At 33.4% G+C, this 23,816-nt stretch overlaps 1 protein-coding gene across 1 annotated transcript; it reads left to right on the top strand.

Moving 5' to 3' along the window:
• Nucleotides 1–1,201: 1,201 nt before the first annotated feature.
• Nucleotides 1,202–23,458, top strand: LOC131942574 (deleted in malignant brain tumors 1 protein-like). The gene is made up of 7 exons (XM_059302469.1): nucleotides 1,202–1,314; nucleotides 8,853–9,058; nucleotides 14,283–14,409; nucleotides 14,560–14,762; nucleotides 21,598–21,721; nucleotides 21,823–22,028; nucleotides 23,328–23,458. The coding sequence occupies exons 1-7, from the start codon at nucleotides 1,202–1,204 to the stop codon at nucleotides 23,456–23,458; spliced, it is 1,110 nt and encodes a 369-aa protein (XP_059158452.1).
• Nucleotides 23,459–23,816: the final 358 nt, after the last annotated feature.

Raw genomic sequence — 23,816 nt, 5'->3', positions numbered from 1 at the left:
AAAAAGTAAACACATCAAGGGACGTCACTATCCCCACAAAGTTTATTCAAAGTATTAACATTTTTAAAAAAATACGGTTAATTTAACTATGAATAAATCAATAAATTAATTAACGTCTTTAAATAAATGTGTGATTAACAGTCTGTCTTAAAACAAAATTTTTTCTCTACCTACATACTATTTTACAGCTTTCCACGATGAGTGCAACCATGAGCAATAGTCAATCAGGCAAACAAAAAAACAAACAAATAAATATTCAAACATGTAAACAAACTTGACTTTTAGTAGTATATAGATAAATTTTTGTTTTGCTAATTTAAGATAAAATTTAATTTAGTTACTACTACTACACTTAGATCTAGATCTATGCGCGTAAATCAAGTTGCATAAGGAGACTCAAAGTGTAGTAATATAATAGTATATAAATTCACTTGTGACGTCACCAGTAAATAGCTAAGTTGGTAGTGTAATCGGCTCTCATGCGGGTGGCGCAGGTTCTAGACCAATACGTCAATGACATTTTTTTTTTCAATTTTTTTTTTAGATGTGAATGATAAAGTTGCCTATCTGAACTTGGCGGGATACAGGGCAGGTGAAGTAGAGTTCATCTGTTTCTTTGTCCTAAGCATATGAAGGGATAGTGTGGTCAGAGACGTACTCGGCTGGAATCGTTTTTTAAACGATAAAAACATGTTGGCTGAGACTTGATGGGACACTGGGCAGATGAAGTAGAGTTGAGTAGGTCACCTGTGACGTCAGTATATTACGGGATAGTTCGAAATCGGTGTTTTCGGTGTTTTTAAAAGAAAAAACATATTTTTGAATGTGGGGGTCTGTTTTTTTGTGACGATAAGTGACATTTTAGTAGCGTAGCGGGGTGTGGGGGGGGGGCGGGGGCGGAGGGGACACATAGGTCCCCGGGCGCCGACCTTAGGGGGCGCCAAAATGGGTAGGAAAAATACATTGAAAGGTTCAGTGGGGTGCAAATCGAAAGTTTGCGGGGGGGGGGGGGGGGTCAAATCGGAAAGTTTGTCCCCGGGCGCCGGGAAGGGTCGCTACGCATCAGAGTGACAGACGTGATGCTTTTTGATGGCAGACCCCCAAAACCCACAGTTATCCAACGGATGACGGGTAGTCTAGTATTAATATTAAAACTGACATTATTTAATAAAATGTGATTACACCAGATCTCAATATCATAATGAACGAGCCTCAAGGTAACATCTCTAGCACTGGATATCCTTTTGGCAACCTGGACAACATGATGTATACCTGGACTATACAGGGGCACGCTGACAGCTATATCGTCCTCAGGTAAGTCTTTTATATACAGACTGGACATCAGTACCCGTTATACGTGAATTATAGGCCTATACATTTTAAACTGTTTACTTGTTTGAGAAATATATTATATTAAAAGTTATTTTCAAAACGAAATGCGCTTTACTACATACTGAACGACATTATTGAAAAAGAAAAGATATAACTAAATAAATAAAAAAAATGGCACATTTAATACTACATTGGCTACCAATACTCATTAGAAAAATTAAAACTAAGTATACAAATGATATAAAACTTACAAGTAACACAAAAACACTGGCAAAATGACGTCACTCGAGAGAAATCAACTTGGTTGCTGATTTTGGTGTTATTTTGAGTCCTTCTTTCGTAAAATATAGCTAATAAAGTGCTGTTTGATTTCACAAATTTATTTACAATAGTAAAATCCACAAAGAATATAGTTCATTCAGTAATCAAACATCCACCGTTTGATATAGCACTTATACATCAAGTGCATGAATACACAAGATACAATCACAGGAATAGTACTGGATACATTTCAAGTTCCAACCGTCAAGACTCATAGCTTCCCTTGCATTCATCTAGGTGGTCCACTCAACGATTAATTTACCCCAATTATATAGCCCTACCTTCATTCCCAGCAGTCAGTAGGCGATCTTAAAAAAGCATACAGTGATTGATCACTCAGGCATTCACTTCCAATGGCCAGGTATTCAACTATCATACACGTTTCATTCCAAATACAATATACCAAATACAGTCTGTTACATGAAACAAAATTAATATAAAGTTTAAATCTCGAAAAGTAAACAACATCAACGGTGTCATTAAATATATGAATAAAAATAGAATTTAAAAAAAAATTCATTAAAAAAAAGTTTTAATAACAGGCTTTAATGTAATAATGCACTTCCCCACATTTCCCAATTTTAGAATATAAAGAAACGAATTATGTCATTCAAATTTAAATTTCTCGGCCAAAAAAAAGAAAATCATTTATATAGTATGTATATAGTATGGTTTAGCTTTTCTTTTTGGATATTGGCAGCCTATGTTTTATTAAATGTGTGTATTATGTTTTCTGATCAATAAGTTGGACAAATATATAACCAAACAAAATAGATACAAACTTGTAAGCAAAGACGAGTTTAGTATCATATTGGTGTCACATGTCTAAAATGCGTATTGGTAAAGTATTGGTGAAATCTTCTTACTTTAAATAACGTCTACAAAGCGAGTTCACGTTTGTAAAAATACAATACGGGTAACACATCGTTGACATCATTTATAAATATAATTTTCTTCATCAAGGGACCATGCGGGTCAAGACGTAGACGCACGACGAACCTCCACCTCTCTCGCTCTTTAGGCATGCTCTTCTTGCATGCTCTACAGACCATATCGCTACCACCCTCACCCCATCAGTCTGGTGATGTGTTTACAAGCGTTGAGCTTAGTCGAATAAGTGACATCTATTAAGGGCAAATACTTTAGTTTTTAAACGGTTTGAAACTAAGGGGAAGTAATAACACGTTCTCTTGATCTTTTCATTGTTGTATGTAAAATGTCGTCACGGACAGTTGTAGAGCAAAATGTTTTCAGTCGCAGCATTTGTAGTGTCGAAATCACAAGTGATGGGCTACTAAAAATAAAACAACTAAAGAGCGGCGTATGTTACGTCGCGGGTCAGCTTGTTGTAACCTATTTCGTAATCTTGCAGCCAGTCAGGCATCTGGTACGATTATATGGTTCTATGACAAATGATCTCAGGACAAATGATCTCAGACAATATATCTCAGACAAAATATCTCACGGACTAATGATCTCAGACTAAATATCTCAGACAAAATATCTCACAGCGAAATTTTAATAGTATGTACGATGATTTTGGTTGATTTGAACTTTTTTTTTAAATTAACTGTTAATGTTTTTGTTTACTTTTTACGCATAAAAATTGTGAATAAAATGAATGTATTAAACCTAACAAACCATCAAAAGATTTATTACATTTTCTAGTAGCATTTGATTCGAAAAAGATAAAATTATAGCAAACTTACTCCTATAGCCTGAAAGGTATAATAAATGAAAATGTATAAAACAAATAAAGTAAAGGTAGTTATACCACATTAAGGTTCAAAATACGCGAAATATTTTTCAAAAATGTGAATGGGTCTTCGGGTTCGTAACGTTAAACTATTGTATTTATTGCATCATCAACACAAAAATAACGTATACGTTTCTTTACTGGAAAGTACATCAATATGACCACACCTTTCCAATACTATGTGATCATCTATTGTGTTAACTCTTGCTCGACATCTCCTAATTTCACATTTCCAAATCTCTTTACCTGTTATGGCAAGCATAAATTCACCAGAAACTAATGTCCTAAAACCTTTCTGCGAGGTAACGAAAGAGACCATAGCTGAGTAATCACCACTTATACTGCTTTGTTTGATGAACACTACGACAAACTTGGCTCAGCGATGACCGTTGTTATTTTAAATAAGCATTTTTCACCTGATCACTAAGGTTTGACCACGCATAACAATGGACTTTAGATGCTATTTGGATTGTCCATGGAGGGTGGATGTCTTTCCTTTAAGGCATGTTTCAGCCATCGAAGCGGGGCCACCTTGACACGAAGATGTGCCTTTATTGTTATTTCATCCTCTTTGATCTAGTTTCGTCCCCCTAACATGGTAGGATTGTCTCAATTTTGGCAAGCCCACCTACGCTGTATATCGAAAAAATTTCTTTAATCTTCGTATACTATATTACTAATACTAACTTTAAAATGTTTAGTGCAAAATGACAAATGTATACGTCAAACATTTCTCACAACTATTACATAGGCCCATAAACAATATTAAACATAGAAAACATGTCCAGAGATCATTTGTCCAGAGATCATTTGTACTGAGATCATTTGCCCTGTCACCGATTATGTATATTTATATATATATATATATGTTACGGTCAAAGCCCGAAGTGCGGCCAAACCCCGGATTGGCCGGCCAATGCGCGGATTGGCCGGCTCTCTTGGCCAAAGCCCGAAGAACATAGAACTAAGATCGTATTTCGTACATTGGCCGGCCATTGCGCGCACTGGCCGGGACGTACTGGCCAAAGTCCGAAGTGCTTAAACTTGACAGCGTATTTTGTACATTGGCCGGCCAATGCGCGCATTGGCCGGGATGTCCTGGCCAATGTTCTATCTAGACTAAGTTGTGATTGCGTTTTCATTATTCTGGGTGCGGTTTCATTGTGAGTAACGTATTGTTTAGCTCTTGTTTGTATAGCATTCTATATGCAAGGCGACATGGATCAAAAGGGCCGTCAGACCATGAGACAGACATAGCAGATGGCTGTCAAAAGAAAAAAATGTAATATATATATATATATATATATATACATGTATATTTATATATATATATATATATATATGTATATATATATATATATATATATATATATATATATATATATATATAGATATATATATATATATATATATATATATATATATATATATATATATATATATATATACATATATATATATATATATATATATATATATATATATATATATATATATATATATATATATATATATATATATATATATATATATATATATATATATATATATTAATTTAAAGGGGATCTGAAAAAAAATATTGGGGGAAGATCTTTTTGTTATTCACACCACTAAACTAAAACCAATAATGTAAACCTGGTACAAATATTTGTAAGTGTAACTTTCGCCAACATGTGATCACGCCAAAAATACTAAACGTTATCTCTGTTACAGTATTTCAGACTTTAAATTAGGGGATAACAGGCAGAACGACTTCATAAGAATATATGACGGAACGACAACATTTTCACCGATGTTTGGGAGTCTGCCAGTAAAACCTGGTTTAATGGCATCAACAGGAAATTCTATGTTTATTTTGTTAAAAGACCCCACACAACGCTTTAATGGAACTTATGAGATAAGAGGTAATTTTTTTATATATTACAATGAGAATTATCGACACAACATTATGTTATGAATAGTTCTATGCAGGCTTAAAACAATGAGTTATATATATATGTATGTATATATATATATATATATATATATATATATATATATATATATATATATATATATATATATATATATATATATATATATATATATATATATATATATATATATATATAAACTAGTCATCCCGGCCGTCATAGCATAGATAGATAGAGTAAGACTAGACTGGTAGAACTACTAAGGACGGTGTAAACTTGACGGTAGACAATTTGGTTCCAGAGTATGTGCGTGTGCTTAAAAAAATATTTTTGGGGTGAGTGTGAAGTGAGCGTGACGTGACAATGTTATCGATGACGTAGGACGCAGGAGTGAAGACAGATGGGGGTTAGCCAATGTAAGAAAAGTACGTGTTTTTAAATTGTTTAGTATTAGTGTTTGACAATAAAGTTAATTCTATTTTATGATCGAAGTTGTTGATATCGTTAATTAGCTTCGTCGAAAAATAAGAATGTTTCCGTCCTCCTCACATGTATTTAGTTGAAGAGTCAGTTATAGGATTGGTCACCATATAGATTCATATAGTAGAACGTATACAATAACCCCCCCCCCCCCATCACACCGGCCAGGCCCTGCACTGGCCTCTGTGAAAATTCGGATTCAATTTAGTTTAAGACTTAGTAGCCTTTCTTATCCTTAGTCTATCGCATTGTTTGAAACGAAAGTATGCACACCATAGTACTCACGGAATAATCCTGGGCGCCAAATTGAACCCTGATACAACTTAATGAACGAATATAAAACCATAGTCTCTCCGCTAACTGAAATATAGAAATTTAAGACCGGCTTCTAAACTGAACTTGATTTTAAAGAAAAACTAGTCAACAGTATGTTCAGTGTATAAAATAAATTAAATGCAGTATTTAAAATATCCGTATTTAACCTACAACATTTCACATTATCAATCCCTGCTAATTATATAATTCTTTTAATTTTAACACCATAAAAAATAAAAAAAAAACACAAGTTCTTTCCGCGATGTAATGTTCTTTTTTAAAATGGAAGTAATATTTGTTTTTGGTGATCTATCAGGAAAAGTATTTGGCAATAAAGAGACAAAGCGAAGTAATTTGTACATTTTTAAAATGTTTGTGAAGAATGGTAGGCCTACATTTTCTTTATATTTATGTATTCCTCGTGACGTAAGTTAAAATCATACGTTTGGAAATTATTTTTTTTACAAAACGATCCTTATTAATTTTTTAATCATTAATTTAGATAATAAACGCAATATAACACTATTGAGAACAAGTGAAGATTTTTACTATATGCATGTCTTGCCTCGGGTTAAGTCGCTGTCACATACATTCAGAGACATTGAATCCGTTTGAGCTCTATATATTGGACAAATTATCTCATGACAATTTATGTCAGACAAAATATCCATTACATAATAACTCTGGGACAAATTATCTCAGAACTTAATATTTAAGTACAAATGATCTCACGGACAAAAGATATATTTATACAAGATACACCAGGACAAATGATTTCATAGTCAATCGATCTCAGAAAATATATCTCATGGCAAAATATGTATTTGAAAATAGTATTTGAGATTATTATAGTCGATTTAAAAAATTAAAAAAATGCATTAGCTTTCAATTAACTTTTTTTTTACACAATATTGTGTGCATCATTTGTTTTTGTTTTTTATTTAAAAACTATTATGTGCCATTTAAAAAAAACAAGATCAATAAATTTTACATAATTTCTAATATCAATAAAAACGAAAGATTCTAAACAAGTATATGGTGAATATTGATATGTCGTAAATGTGTTGATACAAATTGAAAGGGAAAAACCAAAATAGGGGTTAAGGTATATGAAAGTGTGTGCAGTCGGAATGAACTCGTCAAACAGCGAAAGGGTTACTTATATATATATATATATATATATATATATATATATATATATATATATATATATATATATATATATATATATATATATATATATAAATGGAAGTGGAAAACGAGGAAAAAAAGGTGAGGTGTTGGGTCATTGGGACAGAGTTGATCAAAAGGAGTTGGGGTTAAAGCATGTGATTTTAAATAAAATGAAAGTGTGTGTTATTGCCTGGGTATTAAAAACTTTAGAAATAAGGGGTTGTTGAGACGTATTTTAGTAAATACATCAAACATATGATAAACCTAATTCTTTATTTGTATTGGTAATAACTCATCATCAGTACATAATATAGTGTTACAACACAAGACATTGCAAACGTAGTAATCTTATGGTTGTATTCAGGTTTGGTATTTGAAGCTAAATTTTAGATGGTGATTGAACATTTTGTTTTCGGTAATTCGTGCCAGCCATAATCTCAATGATGCGTGTCCTAATTACAGTAGTGTTCTATTTATATCGTGTGAGTTGGTGTGTTGCACGTTTTAAGTCGCCAAAAACTAGATTCGGCAGTAGTAATGGGGTGATTGGAGTTGTAATGAGATCGTTGGAGCAGGGAAAGGGTCATGAGGGTTTAGGGGATGAGGGTCATGGGGCAGAGGTGTTGGGTTATAATGGTTGGTGAGGCGTGAAGGGAGAGAATGCGTGGGTTTCAGGCGAGTTAGGCGTCAAGAGCAGTGCCATGTGCTCTATATGCTGAGGTGTTACTATGTATAGCGTGTGTATTAAAGTGTTGTATTTGTCACGTCGACTGTTATAAATTAAATCTTGTATCTGCTCTGTGAACTGTGTATTGTCTTATCTGGCTCGGTTTTTACGTGTCCAATAGTTTGTCTACAAAAAGCTATCGTTCTTGCAAGACCCACAATTTCTCTTAGATCTGTGTAGAATGAAGTCTTAGCGATTAGACCTTCTATATACGAAGCCATTTTATGTTTATAATTAGCTTCAAAAAGTGACAGCATGCACAGCTGAAAGTATTTTTTTCAATTCTTGTTTTTCATGTTTTACGTATTTACAACTTAAAATAGTTTTTAAAATTATCATGTCTTTTCCTTTCAATATAACCGATCGTTGTGCATAGTTTACGTTACATAGCATGATGTCATAATAAAATAGCTATAAAATTTACGTTGCCAAATGTTTTATAGTCTTCTGTTAGACTAAATATATTTCTGTACACTCAATGGTATCCAATTAGGAGGAAAGTTATCATACCAAATATGTACAAACATTACAAGCAAAGTTAATATGCATTGTATTCATATTTTATTTTTGTCTTGTTATTAAATTGATTTTATTCCATCGAATAAAACAGGCAAACACTCTACACTATATGAAGTAGGCAAGTTGGCAAGTCCAGGATATCCCTTAAGATATTTGAATAATCAGGAATATACATGGAATCTATCAACACGTACTGATACCCGTCTCATTTTAAAGTAGGTTCATATCTCATTGACTATACATTAAGGTGGAATAGAATATGTAAGTGACATTGTAGAAAAACCTTAGTACTAATTAACACTTATTTTTCTTATAGTCTATCGTTTGTGGAAACAGAGTCTTGTGACACAGACTATATCACCGTGTACGACGGAGCTACTAAAAATGCTCCAAGTTTTAACAAAATGTGTGGTACGGGAGTCTCAGGACTAATTGTATCGACAACAAACAACCTTTTTGTCACCTTTGAAACAGATGGCAGTGATAGGTACAGAGGATTTTATGGAGAGTTCTATTCACACGGTAATTTTTTGTATTTCTACATGCACCTGTTATAGATTTAAAAAACTGCTTGTCACAGCAGGCCTATAGACAGGTCATTAGTATGGAAAACTATGAAGCACTATAGAATCCCCTACACATTTATTTCTTTGATCGCCAAACTATACCACAACTCCAACAATCCAAGTGATAACCAAAGACTAACAATCAAAAACAGTAATAAACATTAGGTTTAGTATAGGTATTTGATTTTACATTTAATATTATTACTTCTCCCTGACTCGATACTGGAAAATAACGGATTGGAACGATATATAAACTCAAAATACCTGAATAGTTTAATTTCGGAGATGATACCTTAATTCTATTTACTAATAATGGTGTTATCAACCAAGAATGTAGACATTCAAGGAAGAAATTATATTAATGTACAGAAGCAAATGCGGAATTATCACAAAAAGCAACTAATAATCTTGGCACACATATAAAACTTTAAACAATATTTGACATGTTTAAAATTCACTCATGAGAATATAAAAAAAAATAACATCGGAGAAGAAAACTTAAGTCGGGAAAACAGGTTCAGTTAGAGATACCCTCAGAAAGACAGTTAATAATACCAATAGGCAGACTGGTAGAGATACCCTCAGAAAGACAGTTAATAATACCAATAGACAGACTCTGGTGTGGAATTCACAGTGTAATTTAAGACAAAATACGTCATGAGTGAGATCGCCCTAACGAGAAATTAAGAAGGTTGTGTTGTCGTGGCCTGAGCGTAAAAAAATAGTCTAAAATTTTTGAGTACATTGAAATCTAAATCCTGGTTTTAACAATATCCCCTCAAATAACCATCCATGTGACTAAAAACATGTTACTTTGCTGGTATAAATTCTTACTAAGGGTATTTATTTCTTCATGATACAAAGTATGCAGACTATAAATATTGTATGATAGTAAAAGACGATTTCTACCTTGTTTAAATACATACCTTTTTTTACAAGCAATTGTGTTTCTTAACAATAAAATTGTTGATGAAATTTAATTTTTTAGTAATATATTTACATGTGTTAATTTTTTTTCTTTCCAATGGTTATGATATTTATCAAAAAGCTTCTTCTTTTTCGTTGTAGATTCTAATATTAAGTGGGATTCTCTCCAACACAATTAAGTACTTGTCGATTTATTATGCTTTGTATAGGCCAATGACTTTGATTTTAGCCTGCTTTTGGTTTTTTATTTACTTCCATAGCCTTTGTCCATCTAAGAACAAACTAAAAAGCAGCAGCAGTTTGATGTTTCAGTTGTTACTTCTAGATGAGTGGCTGTCCTCCGTTTATGGAGCCTCAACAGTCATGAGTTTAACCGACTTGAACAATTAAGAAACACATCCTATAAAATCACTTCGATTAGTGTTGTCAAAAAACGCCGCTCCTTTGCTGAGGCGTAGCGACCCTTCCCGGCGCCCGGGAAATACTTTCAATTCGGCGCGCCCCTCGGGAGCAAATGTTCGATTTGCACCCCCCCCAGAGGCGTAGCGACCCTTCCCGGCGCCCGGGGACATACTTTCAATTTGGCGCCCCCCTCGGGAGCAAATTTTCGATTTGCACCCCCCCCCCCTCAAACTTTCAATTTGCACCCCCCCCTCGAACTTTTCATTTGCACCCCCCCCTCAAACTTTCGATTTGGCGCCCCCCCTAAGGTCGGCGCCCGGGGACATATGTCCCCCCCCGCCCCCCCCCCCTCGCTACGCCTCTGCCCCCCCCCCCCTCGAACTTTTCATTTGCACCCCCACCCCTCAAATTTTCGATTTGCACCCCCCTCGAACTTTTTGCACCCCCCCCCTCTCACACTTTCAATTTGGCGCCACCCCCTAAGGTCGGCGCCCGGGTACAACGATTTACAATTTTGGTATTATATTGACATGTGTTTTCGACAAGAATAAATGTGTTGCTTTGGATATTATGGCCATATGGTCCATATGTTCCTGAAAGGAACCAATTTTTAAATAGGTATCGCTAATGTAAATGTTTTTAATAGAAGTAGTCGCAGAGCCTTTATTTTCTATCATTGAAAAAAAATTGAGCAAATTCTGTTTATAGACAATAATGACAATGATAACAATTTGATAATAATTTGTTCTTAATGAAGAGTTTTATAGATGAAAATCTATGTGGAAGTTATAATGTAACTATTGTCACTACTACATAAGGCCTACATCTTTTTTCTGGTGAATTGTTTTGCATACATCGCATAAATCCTGCGGCCCTGTAGTAATTTTTCTAAATACACATAAACTTGAATAAGACTTCTAAAACACATCGCGCATAAAATACACGACGCACACTAGCTATCCCCCTTATAGGGAGCGATTATAGATGATTTTAAAACTCTCAAACAGATTAAGTTTTGAATATATTTTCAGATCTAGATAGTTTTATTGCATTAGGAAGATTGTTTCAAAAAATAGAACCAGAGTAGGAGAACTTATTTTTTGGAAAAAAGTTGTGTATGGGATCAATAAATTAAGACGACGATTTAATTTTGTGTTAAAAGCAAATAGGTCTGATAAGTAAGAGGGGCCTGTATATAAGAACAGAACGAACAGCGTGGTCTGAAACGTTCATGTATGTTATAGAACATCATACAAATGCTTCGAGAAGCTCAATTCTTAGATGCCTATACACTCATAAGGGACATAAGTGTGTTCTCATTACATGATGTTTTTATTTTTAATTAAACAGAGCAACCATAAACCATTTTGACTTTAAAAAAATATTGATATTATTCATAACCCAGCCTGTAATCGATAATTGTTCCCTTCTGGAAAATAGGGACACATGTGTCCCATGCTGTATCTAAAAAAATTACGTTATCCAGAAATCTAATGTTGATTATCATTTGAAAAGTATTAGATTCAATTTTAAACTAAAATGAAAGAATAATGTCTGTTAGTTTGAAGGATGGACGAATGTACAACCGCTTCTTTCACCTGATCGCTGGAAGACTGACAGCCAGTTAATAATTTTATTATTTCAAGTTATTAAATTTTATAATTTTCTATTTAGCTCTAACTTAATAGTTGTAAAGTAAATTTGAAATTAAATATTTATTCCTGTTGTAATTTTATTGGAATTACATGTCTACAAAATTGTATTAATATCAAACCTGGCATTCATAAATGGCATTAATTAATAAAATATGACAACAGTACATTGCTATAAAAACAAAGCTTTACAAAAAAGTTTTTTTAAAGTATTAGATTGAGTAAAATATATAATACAATCGCTTAGAATAAGATATTAATTCTTTCATTCTTTGGATGCTATATAGTTTTTAGTCTAATGTGATTTTAATATGATTTTAATTTTAAATATACTTTTAGATGATTGTAATATAAATTTAAAATTCATTTTTACTTCATCAATCTTATGAAATGTTATTTATTGAGATTTTATTAAACAATACGTCTTTAAAATTGTTCAAACAACTGACATAAGTTAAATGTGACAACCACAAGGACATTAAATATCCATCTTTGAAATGTGTATATTTTCCGACATTTAGCAAAAGGAATTGCTTCTCGAAAATTCGCAATTTGCACTAATAGCTCTAAGCTTTTTAATTTTACAATCCTACTCATGTGTAATTTAAGTAAAAAAATATGAAAGAAAAAAAAAAACGTCTAAAATGCCATTTTAAAAAAACAACCAAATCATTTTCGTTTGTTTTGTTTTTGTCCTTTAAAAACAGAGTTTCAAATTCAAATAAAATCAATGTTTTTTAAATATTCGACTTTTTGTCCACGTACTTTTTGCCTTACATTTGTGTAAACTGATCCTGACATAACAAGATAAATCGAACAAAAAGCAATAATTGTATAGTAAATGTATCATAAATATCATAACACGTCGAACAACCTAGATCAGGGGTCTCCAAACTTTTCAGCCAGAGGGCCGCATTAACTAACAAATATTAGTTCGGGGGCCAAAGTGTCTTCCGGGCATATCTTCGGGATGGCAGATCCCTCCCCCCCCCCACCCCAACCCCCGAAGAACGTATACCGTGTTCCCCCTCCCAACGATATTAAATTTATATATATATATATATATATATATATATATATATATATATATATATATATATATATATATATATATATATATATATATATACATTTCAATACTCTGCTCAGAACTATCACTTAGCTACAACTTAGCTATCTTACTGCTGTGAAATATGGTAATTCTTGCGATTATCTGTTTGTATCTTTCAACATGTTTCTGAACTGTCTATGGATGAGCCCATGTGACCTTATTAATTTCACCATCTTCAAGACAAGATTCAGTACACTGCTAATGTACACATGCTGGTGAATAATATAGTGCAGGAACATTGGTTGTAGAATGTTTTTCCCACTCGCTAGTCAATCCAAGTCTTTCTTTATTACACTCATGTACTTTCCTCCTTCAACAGTTAGGTAACAGAAGTTAGTCCAGGCCAAATTATAATCAGCATTTTAAAAAATTCATTGAATATATCCTGTCCGGTAACAGTGCCCTACATGTTATGTAGGGAAGCCAGCTCTTGTGTTATTTTCTCATCTTCATCCACACCTCTAATGAACACAAGCAGTTGAGAGGTTGAACATCTGTCCAGAGACTCTTAAGTTGCAATTGAAAAATGTCGAAACTCTCTTGAATTTTTCGCTATTTGATTCACGATGACTTTATCAATGTCTGCAACACGGTTGACAATGGTACTTTTGCACCCAATGCTACATTTTCATTTTTATTTTTCCCCAGCCACCTCCAACAAACATTTTTTTTTTCGTTGACAAAAAGATCTCCGCGGACCGCATCAGCCCGCGGGCCGTTGTTTGGAGACCCCTGACCTAGATCGTTAAAATATTGTTAAAAATACTGTGGTATATAAAGACTGTTCTGAAAAAGCAAACCCAAAACCTAAAAAACATTTTAAATTTTTAAAAACATTATGACTTGATCTAATATATAATGAGATCGTTTAGACATAGATATAAATTTTTAGGACCTTGTATAGTTTATTCTCTAATATGATTTGAACATGATTTTCATATTAAATATAGTTTTCTATTGTTGTAATTTATATTTAAAATACATTTTTTATTTCATCAATACAATAAAATATCTATCAGAAATTAATCAAACTATAAGTCTTTAAAACTGTTTGAATAACTGACATAAGTTAAATGTGAACACCACAGATAACCACATCATACTGAACGAGTCTCAAGGTAATATCTCCAGCCCGGGATATCCATTTGGCAAACTTGACAACATGATGTACACCTGGACTATACAGGGCAAAGTTGACAGTTATATCGTCCTCAAGTAAGTTGCCGTTGTTTTAAGATTTACCTTTTGTAAACTAAAGCCCCGTATGTTAGTATGTGCCCAATATTTGAGAATAAAAGGGTTTGCAAGTGTTAGTTCTATTTAATCATAACAGCTTAAAATTACATTCGATTTCGCCTTTTCCAGTATTTCAGACTTAGGGGCAAATTGCCAGTATGGTTACCTAAGAATATATGACGGACCCACAACATTTTCACCGATGTTTGGAAATTTTTGCTCGTCAGTACCACCAGGGTTAATGGCTTCAACGGGAAACTCCATGTTTGTTGTGTTGAAAACTAATAGTTCCTACAAATGCAAAGGCTTTTATGGAAATTATGAGATAAGAGGTAAATTTTTTGTTGTTGATTTAACGAAAATATATTTTAAAACTATTTATTCGTTTACCGTTTTATTTAACGTTAGGTTTTATTTTTAAAACAAATTTCCTGTTGAAATATTGTTGATTGATATCAAGCAGTGTACCTAAATGCGTTAATTCTTTATTATCTATTAATACTGTATTATTATTATTATTATTTATTGGATGTATTAACATAATTAAAATGACAATGGCCTAAAAAAAATTTAATGGCTAAATGCAAGTCTCAATTTTTAACGAAAAATAAATTGGCACGCATATTGTTTAATTAGAATACGTAAATTACATTAGTGCTCTCACATTAACCCAAAATTTCTAATACTTCCCAATAATATGTAAAACTGAGAGAAACTGTACACTTAATGAATCAGGCAACTTGGCAAGTCCTAAATATCCCTTAAAATATTTGAATTGTCAAGAATTGTCATGGACACTAGCATCTTTCGCTTCAAAACATATATTTCTAAAGTGGGTCTTGATAACATTATCTTATGAAAACTTATCACGGATTTAATCTGTGACAGTGTACATTATCTCCTTATTCTCAAAACTTAATTTTGCCTGTAGCATATCATTTGTGGAAACCAAGTGTTGTGACACAGACTATATCACCGTGTACGACAGAGATACTAGGAATGCTTGAAGGTTTGACCGAATTTGTGGTAGGGGGAGTCTCAGAAGTCATTGTATCGTCAACAAACAAACTGTTGGTTACTTTTACAACGTACAGAGGATTTTATGGAGAGTTTTATTCACACAGTCAGTGTTAGATTTGTATATATAAATTAGTAATGCGATTATTCGATAAAAGCTTGAAAGTAATTTTTACGATTGCTTTGTTTTTTAAAAAGAATTTTCCTGAATGCGATAATTTTTTTCTTAATAAACTAGCACGCAGGTCTATTGCCCAATTAGCTGAATGCCCGTAGGTATTTTTGTAAAAGTTAGTGCAAACCTCTATTCAAAATATAATTGAGAGTCGAATTAGCTATAAAACAAAACGTTTTTTGTGTGCATATTTGAATGAAATAGGGATTTCGTTGAAAATCCATTTTTAAAATGTATACATTATTCAACATTTAGCAACAGGAATTGGTTTGCGAAAATTCGACCTTAGCATTAATAGCTCTAATCTCTTTATTTTTACAATCCTACTCATGCGTAATTAAATAAAAAAAAATGAAAGAAAAACTACACAGTCTAAAATACCAATTAAAAAAAAAAGAACCAAATAATTTTTGTTTGTTTTGTTTTTGTCCCTTACAGATGTTTTTTTTTAAAGTAATATTTGGTTTTGGTTGTCTATCACGAAAAGTATTTGGCAATAAAGAATCAAAACGAAGTAATGTGTACGTTTTTAAAATGTTTGTGAAGAATGGTAGGCCTACATTTTCTTTGTATTTATTTATTCCTCATGACGTAAGTTAAAATCATACGTTTGGAAATTATTTTTACAAAATTATCCTTATTAATTTTTTAATCATTAATTTAGATAATAAACGCTTAAGAATATTACACTATTGAGAACAAGTGGAGATTTTTACTATATGCATGTCTTGCCCTGGGTCATTTCGCTGTCAAATACATTCAGAGACATTGAATCCGTTTGAGCTTTATATATTAGACAAATTATCTCAGGACACTTTATGTCAGACAAAATATCAATTAGAAAATAACTCTGGGACAAATTATCTCAGAACTTAATATTTAAGTACAAATGAGCTCACAGACAAATGATATATGTATACAAATACACCAGGACAAATGATTTTATGGACAATCGATCTCAGACAAAATATCTAATGGCAAAATATGGTTAGTATTTGAAAATAGTATAGTCGACTATAAAATTTAAAAAACAAATTGCATTAGCTTTTGATTAACTTTTTAACACAGTATTGTGTGCATTAATTGTTTTTGTTTTTTAACTTGAAAACTCCTTTTTTTGTGCCATTTAAAAAAAAAGACATCAACACCAATGTATTTTACACAGGTTTATACATCAAATAAAAAACGAAAGATTCTAAAAAAGTACATGGTGAATTTGATATGTCGTAGATATGGTGATACAAATTCAAAGGGATAAACCGAAATACGGGTTAAGGTATTTAAAGTGTTGCAACCGATGGTGCGCAGTGGGATTTAACTCGTCAAACAACGAGAGAGGTCAACATATATATATATATATATATATATATATATATATATATATATATATACGTTTCTACGTGTCCATATATATATATATATATATATATATATATATATATATATATATATATAAGGGGAAGGGGGAAATGAGAAATGGTAAAAAGTTGGGTTATAGTGACGGAGTTAATCAAGTTGGGGTTAAAGCATGTTATTTTAAATGAAATGAGAGGGCGTGTTATTGCATGAGTTTTAAACATTTAGAAATAGGGGATTATTATGACGTATTTTTAGTAAATATTGAATCACATGATAAACATTAGTCTTTATTTTATTGGTAATAACTCATCTTCAGTACATACTATATTAGTGTTACAACACTAGACATTGCAAACGTAGTAATCTTATGGTTGTATTCAGGTTAGGTTTTTGCAGCTTAAGGTAGGATGGGGAATAAACAATTTGTTTTCGGTTAGGCGTGACAGGCATCGAACTCAATGATGCGTGTCCTAACTATAGTAGTGTTCTATTTATAGCGTGTAAGTTGGTTTGTTGCAGGTTTCGAATTGTCAAAAACCGGATTCGACACTTGCAAAGGGGTGATTGGTGTTGTAATGAGATCGTTGGAGCAGGGAAAGGGAAATGGGGGTTTAGGGGATGGGGGGTCATGAGGCAGAGGCTGTGTGTCATAATGATTGGTGATCCGTAAAGGGAGTGAATGTGTCGGTTTAAGGCGAGCCATTCGTCAAGTGCAGTTCCATGTGATCAACATGCTGAGGTGTTACTATGTATAGCATGTGTATTAATGTGTTGTATATGCCAAGTCGACTGTTATAAATCAAATCTAGTACCTACCCAGTGAACTGTGTATTGTCATATTTGGCTCGGTTTCTACGTGTCCATATAGTTTGTCTTCTAAATCCGTCCTTTATAATTGTTTGGTGACATTATTTTATGTCAAATCTTTTTTCCCACAAATTTTTGTTATTTACTTAGCTTTGGGTGTGATGGTTTTACGGTGAAGGTTGCTGAAGATGTCAGTTGTGTATCGTAGAGCATATTTCAAACACAACCTGTATCAGATACATATTACTGTAATTAGACATATACTAGGTAGGCCTACGTGATTTATTAACGTCTTCAACAACAAAAATATCAAGTGCTTAATATTATAAACTTTTAAAATCTAGCTTTAGTAGCAGATTCTCGATATGGTTCTAGTCTTACATTCTGTTTCAATTTCATATAATTTCGTTTGCTAAATAAAATGATTACAATCTAGATCTACATTCTAGATCTTAGAGGCAATTACATATTTTATTAATAGGCCTATTTTAATTTATTATTTTGTATTTTGAATCTAATATAGAACTATATTTTGTAATAAAATTTAAATAAATAAGTATATTCTTGATTCTGCGTCTACCTACTGGAGCCGGCCACTCTTAACCCAAACCAAATCTAATTTCGTTTACAACATGATTATATTTAGAGCTAAATTCTAGATCTAATTATTAAATAAATATTCCAATTAAATATTATTATTACTTTTAAATTGGGTCAATTGCTATTAGTATTTGTCGCATTTTATTTGCCATTTGCAACTGCTTAACTCACATCGTTTCGATAAATATTGGCTAAAATTTGACAGCGTGTACGTTCTGTTGACTGCCGATCTCTATCTTAAATATAACCCTTCTCAGTCGAAATAAAGGAATTCCTGTAAATCTGCCACTTCCTTCCATTCGGGAAATCGGTTTTCGGTCAAACAGCATTCGGGTAAGTGTCTTTCGGGAATTTGTCGTACACCAATAAAATTCATTATAGCTTACCTAGCAACAATTGTTGTTGAGCTAAACTTGTAGAGTGCTGTGGTATTTTTTTTATTTTGATGGAGACTTGTTCCCGTTCGGCATCGTTAGTGTCATGTGGGTTGTTCTAGTGGGTTATGCGTCAACTTTTACCTTTTTTTTACCTTTCAGATTTAGTAGGTAATTTGTTTGTTGGTCCATCGGACAAGTTCCATGATGTAGGTTTTCTTTTGGTTAATTTTTGCCTCGCTAGTCAATGAAAGTATCCGTTATTAGAGTAAGATATTTTTTTTAGTTTGGAGGGTAAATCGAGCGCTAGAAATTTGTTTATCTTTTATTTGGTAGGTTGATTCCTCTGATATTTCTAATGTGTCTAATGCATTCTAATAGATGTTCAAGTGTTAAAATATAAAGGATTGGAGATGTGGGAAGTGGGGGGTGGGGGGAAACATGTCTTAATGGTTGTGCTCACAGGATTGCGCTATTTGGTAAAGTGCAGTGTCTTACAGAATTTTTTCTCACAGAGGGAGCAATTGATATTTTTCTTGGGGCGGAATAAAATTTCCGGGAGAGGACACTGTTAAAAGTATATTTTTTTCTAAATAAACTCCATTTCGCTTTGGGGAGGGGGCGGTGAACTTCCTTATTAATGGCTCAGCCCCCCCCCCCCCCCCAACCGAAGAGATGCCTGAAAGAAACTTCTGAAGTGACAACAATCAACAGGATTTATTTCTTTAACACGTAGAAAATAAACCAGGAGTGACCTTCCCTAAATTTTCTCGTATAATCTTATATAATATATAGCAATAATCTTGTGGTCTAGGCTCTTTGAGAAATATAAACTTCTGTGACAAATCCGTTGTATTCTATATTCTTCAATGGGAATGTTGTTTAGATTGACAACCGCTGGGGAAAGGTACAGAAGGTCTGCGACTGAGTCAGTTCGTGGTAGCATGGCCATGAAGTGATTCACCTGATGAAGAATGTATAAGGGCTCTCACCCGTTTCTTTTGGATTAATCTGTTTCAACCACTTCTGAGCTTCTCTAGGTGGCTTGAGAGAGCCACTGTAATAACTATTTTGGAGATAAATGTTGGATTTCTGTGAACTGGTTGAAATGCTTGTCAAGACCATCTATACTAATAATGGATCGGTCAAAAACAAAGAAAGCAGCATATGCTTGGACGTCGCCGGCCCAGATGTAGTTCTTGAAGCACACATAAAGATAATCCAACCTTTGAGAGAATTCTCCTTGAGTCATCTGGATAAACTTTTCATGTACTGTCAGATTAAGCAGCAGGTATGATGCTATGAGCAAGCGAACGTTCTGTGCCTGTGTGTGATGACTCAATATTACATCCGTCAGGTCAAGTAGATAGAGGTTAGCAGAAACAGACTATAGCGAATTGGTTAGAGGGAAAAAGAAAGTACAAGAGCTGACCGGTCACGTTGGACGGTAAGCAGACCACTGAAGCGTTGGCTGCTTTTAGACCAGGAGTTTATAGGTAGCTAGCGAATAAAGCAGATAATGTTAGGTATCGGTTAGATACGGTAGCAATTATATAGAGATAGGGAACACTTAGGACGTGTGGTAGGATTGGTCATGGGAGTGCGCAGTTATTAGTACAGTGAACAGTTAAGTAGAAGTGATAGTAGTACAGTGTAGATTAGTAGGTATGAACAGTGGCGTAGCCAGGATCGTCTCAAGAGCGGGGGTTCCAATTTTCACCCGGTGACAAACTTTCGATTTGCACCCCCCTCACTCAAACTTTCGATTTGCACCCACCCCCCTCCCCTGCCTACGACACTGGGTATGAAGGTGATTCGGTACAAATTTGCATAAAGAACTTTTTATTTTGAACTTGAACTTGTCTGTTGGATCTTTTTATCTTCACAACCCCACTCTCACATTTGGCGGTGGTTTCTATTTATTCCCCTTACAACTGGTGGCGAGAAGATCCATCCAATTCACCCGTACCCTCACACTGTGCTTCCGATTAAAACATGCAGAGAGACAACGCGTTAATAAAACAGTTACCGTCGGCTCGTGTATCACATACGAAGAAATGAGTTAAAAAACCATGGCATATTCCTTTCCTGTAGTATCCCTTAACATCATCTGCTGCCAGTGATGGGTCATATTCTGCTGTAGCGTGAGTCCTTAGGCGAATGATTTCACGCTGGGTTTGTACCTCGCAAGGACTTATTACACTTAATAAGTTTTTTTAATGTTTTATGTTTAATATCAAAACTAGCACTATAGAGATCAGTTTCAGATGTGTTACGTCTGTTGCTATCAAAATAGTTTAGAATAGTTTGTACCTGAAGAAACAGACCTTAAAAGTTTGATACGCATGTCAGAGCTTGAACACTATTTGTCGACAGAAATGTTTAGTTTAGAAGCTGATGGAGCACACATTTCTCTTGATTTAAGGTCCTTGCAGGTATTAATAGCGTATTTATCAGAAAATGTGTGGAATGGTGGTCTTATTTCATCTTCAATTCGCCTTACTATTTTTGGAAGAGCGACCATGGTGATAGAATCCGTTATTTTCTTTTGATAAGAAAGTTTATTGTCTTTGAATATAAAATATACAGGCTTATGGTAAGAGAAAAACGTTTCATACACTCTTACAACGACTGAAGTTGTTGAAAATATGACATCTATTTGTGTATTCAAATCGGTGGTTGGGATTTCCATCGGTAAAGCAGATGTAAGTTATGTAATTTATGTTAGATCATACCAAGTATGTACAACCATTGCAAGCATAGTCAATGTAAATTGTATTCAGATTGTATTTTTGTCTTGTCATTAAACTGATTTAATTCCATCGAATAAAACAGAGAGACACTCTACACTATGTGAAGTAGGCAACTTGGCAAGTCCTGGATATCCCTTACGATATTTGAATAATCAGGAATTTACATGGAATCTATCAGCACGTGCTGATACCCGTCTCATTTTAAAGTAGGTTCATATCTCATTGACCATATATTAATGTGGAATCAAATATGTAAGTGACATTGTAGAAAAACCTTAGTACTAATTAACACTTATTTTTCTTATAGTCTATCGTTTGTGGAAACACAGTCTTGTGACACTGACTATATCACCGTGTACGACGGAGCTACTAAAAATGCTCGAAGTTCTATGAAAGTCTGTGGTAGGGGAGTCTCAGAACTGATTGTATCGACAACAAACAAACTGTTGGTCACCTTTAAAACAGACAGCTCTGAAACATACAGAGGATTTTATGGAGAGTTCTATTCACACGGTAATTTTTTTGTATTTCTACACGCACTTATTATAGATTTTAAAACTTGCTTGTCACAGCAGGCCTATAGACAGGTCATTAGTATGGAAAACTATGAAGCACTTTAGAATCCCCTACACATTTATTTCTTTGATCGCCAAACTATACCACAACTCCAACAATCCAAGTGATAACCAAAGACAAACAATAAAAAACAACAATAAAACATAAGGTTTAGTAAGTGTATTTAATTTAGCATTTAATATTATTACTTCTCCCTGACTCGATACTGGAAAATGACGGATTGGAGCACATTATATAAACTCAAAAGCCTGAATACTTTCATTTTGGAGTTGACACCTTCATTATATTTACTAATGATGGTGTTACCGACCAAGAATGTAGATATTCAGGGAACAAATTATATTAACGTACTGAAGCCAATGCTGAATTATCACAAAAAGCATCTAATAATCAAGGCACACATATAAAACTTAAAACAAAATATTTGACATATTTATACTTCACTCACGAGAATATAAAAAAAATAACATCAGAAAAGAAAACTAAAGCTGGAAAAACAGGTTTAGTTAGACATACCCTCAGAAAGACAGTTAATAATACCAATAGACAGACTCCGGTAGCAAGAAAAACAATTCTGCTCTTTCTTATAAAAAAAACTGAATAATTAAATCATCCGGTCGAATAAACCAATTATCTCTTATAAGATGTTGTTTTTCTTCTTGGTTTTAAATTTCATTATTGACAATAAGAATAAATCCTGTCAATTTCTTACGAATGGTAAAAATATAATTTTTTTTCCAAAATGAGAGGTTTTTATGAGTTTACCTTATTTAAACTATACACTTGCAAGTGGCTGCTCTAAAACAAAGTATAGTAATATTCTTTACTGTTTTATTTGTATAGTTTGCATTTTTGTTGAAAATAAAGACGATCAATGAACTCAACCTTAATCGTCTCCATGTGGCCTACATATTAGTATAATCAAATGGTCAGGATTATATTTTAGGAATAAAAACAGAGCCTCATAAAGATTAACGAAATAACGTTGGTCGTTTAAAATATGTAATAGAATCGCTTTGAACTAGATGATTTCTGTGGATGCTGTATACTTTCTGCTCTAATGTGATTTGAAAATGACTTTCATTTTAAAGAACGTTTTAGATTATTTTTATGTATATTGAAAATACGTGTTTTACTTCACCACAATTATAAAATATTATCTATTGGAATTCCATTAAACGATAAGTCTTTAAAATTGTTCAAATAACTGACATAAGTTAAATGTGACAACCACAGATAACCACATTATACTGAACGAGTCTCAAGGTAACATCTCCAGCCCGGGATATCCATTTAGCAAACTTGACAACATGATGTACACCTGGACTATACAGGGCAAAGCTGACAGTTATATTGTCCTCAAGTAAGTTGTTATTTTATAAAGCTTTATCTTTTATAAGCTTAAGCTCCGTATGTTGTATGTGCCAAATATTTGAGAATAAAATGATTTGCAAGTGTAAGTTCGATCAAAATTATAGCAGGTTTAAATTACAATAAAATTTGCATTTCCCAGTATTTCAGACTTAAGGGCAAATTGCCAGTATGGTTACCTTAGTATATATGACGGACCCGCAACATTTTCACCTATGTTTGGAAATTCGTGCTCGTCAATTCCACCAGGGTTAATGGCTACAACGGAAAACTCCATGTTTGTTGTGTTAAAAACGAAGAGCTCCTACAAAGACAAAGGCTTTTATGGCATTTATGAGATACGAGGTGAATTTT

The sequence above is a fragment of the Physella acuta genome, unplaced genomic scaffold, assembly GCF_028476545.2.
Source record: "Physella acuta isolate Inbredline_101_S28 unplaced genomic scaffold, ASM2847654v3 ptg000412l, whole genome shotgun sequence".
Lineage (NCBI taxonomy): Eukaryota > Metazoa > Mollusca > Gastropoda > Physidae > Physella > Physella acuta.
This window is presented reverse-complemented; position numbering and strand designations above follow the sequence as displayed.

Excerpts from the sequence above, each read along its gene's own strand:
- LOC131942574 (XM_059302469.1), top strand. The coding sequence starts at position 1,202 with ATGAACGAGCCTCAAGGTAACATCTCTAGCACTGGATATCCTTTTGGC. Across the intron at positions 9,059-14,282 it reads TGGAGAGTTCTATTCACACG|ATAACCACATCATACTGAAC; the intron begins GTAATTTTTTGT and ends TGAACACCACAG. Across the intron at positions 14,410-14,559 it reads GACAGTTATATCGTCCTCAA|TATTTCAGACTTAGGGGCAA; the intron begins GTAAGTTGCCGT and ends CGCCTTTTCCAG.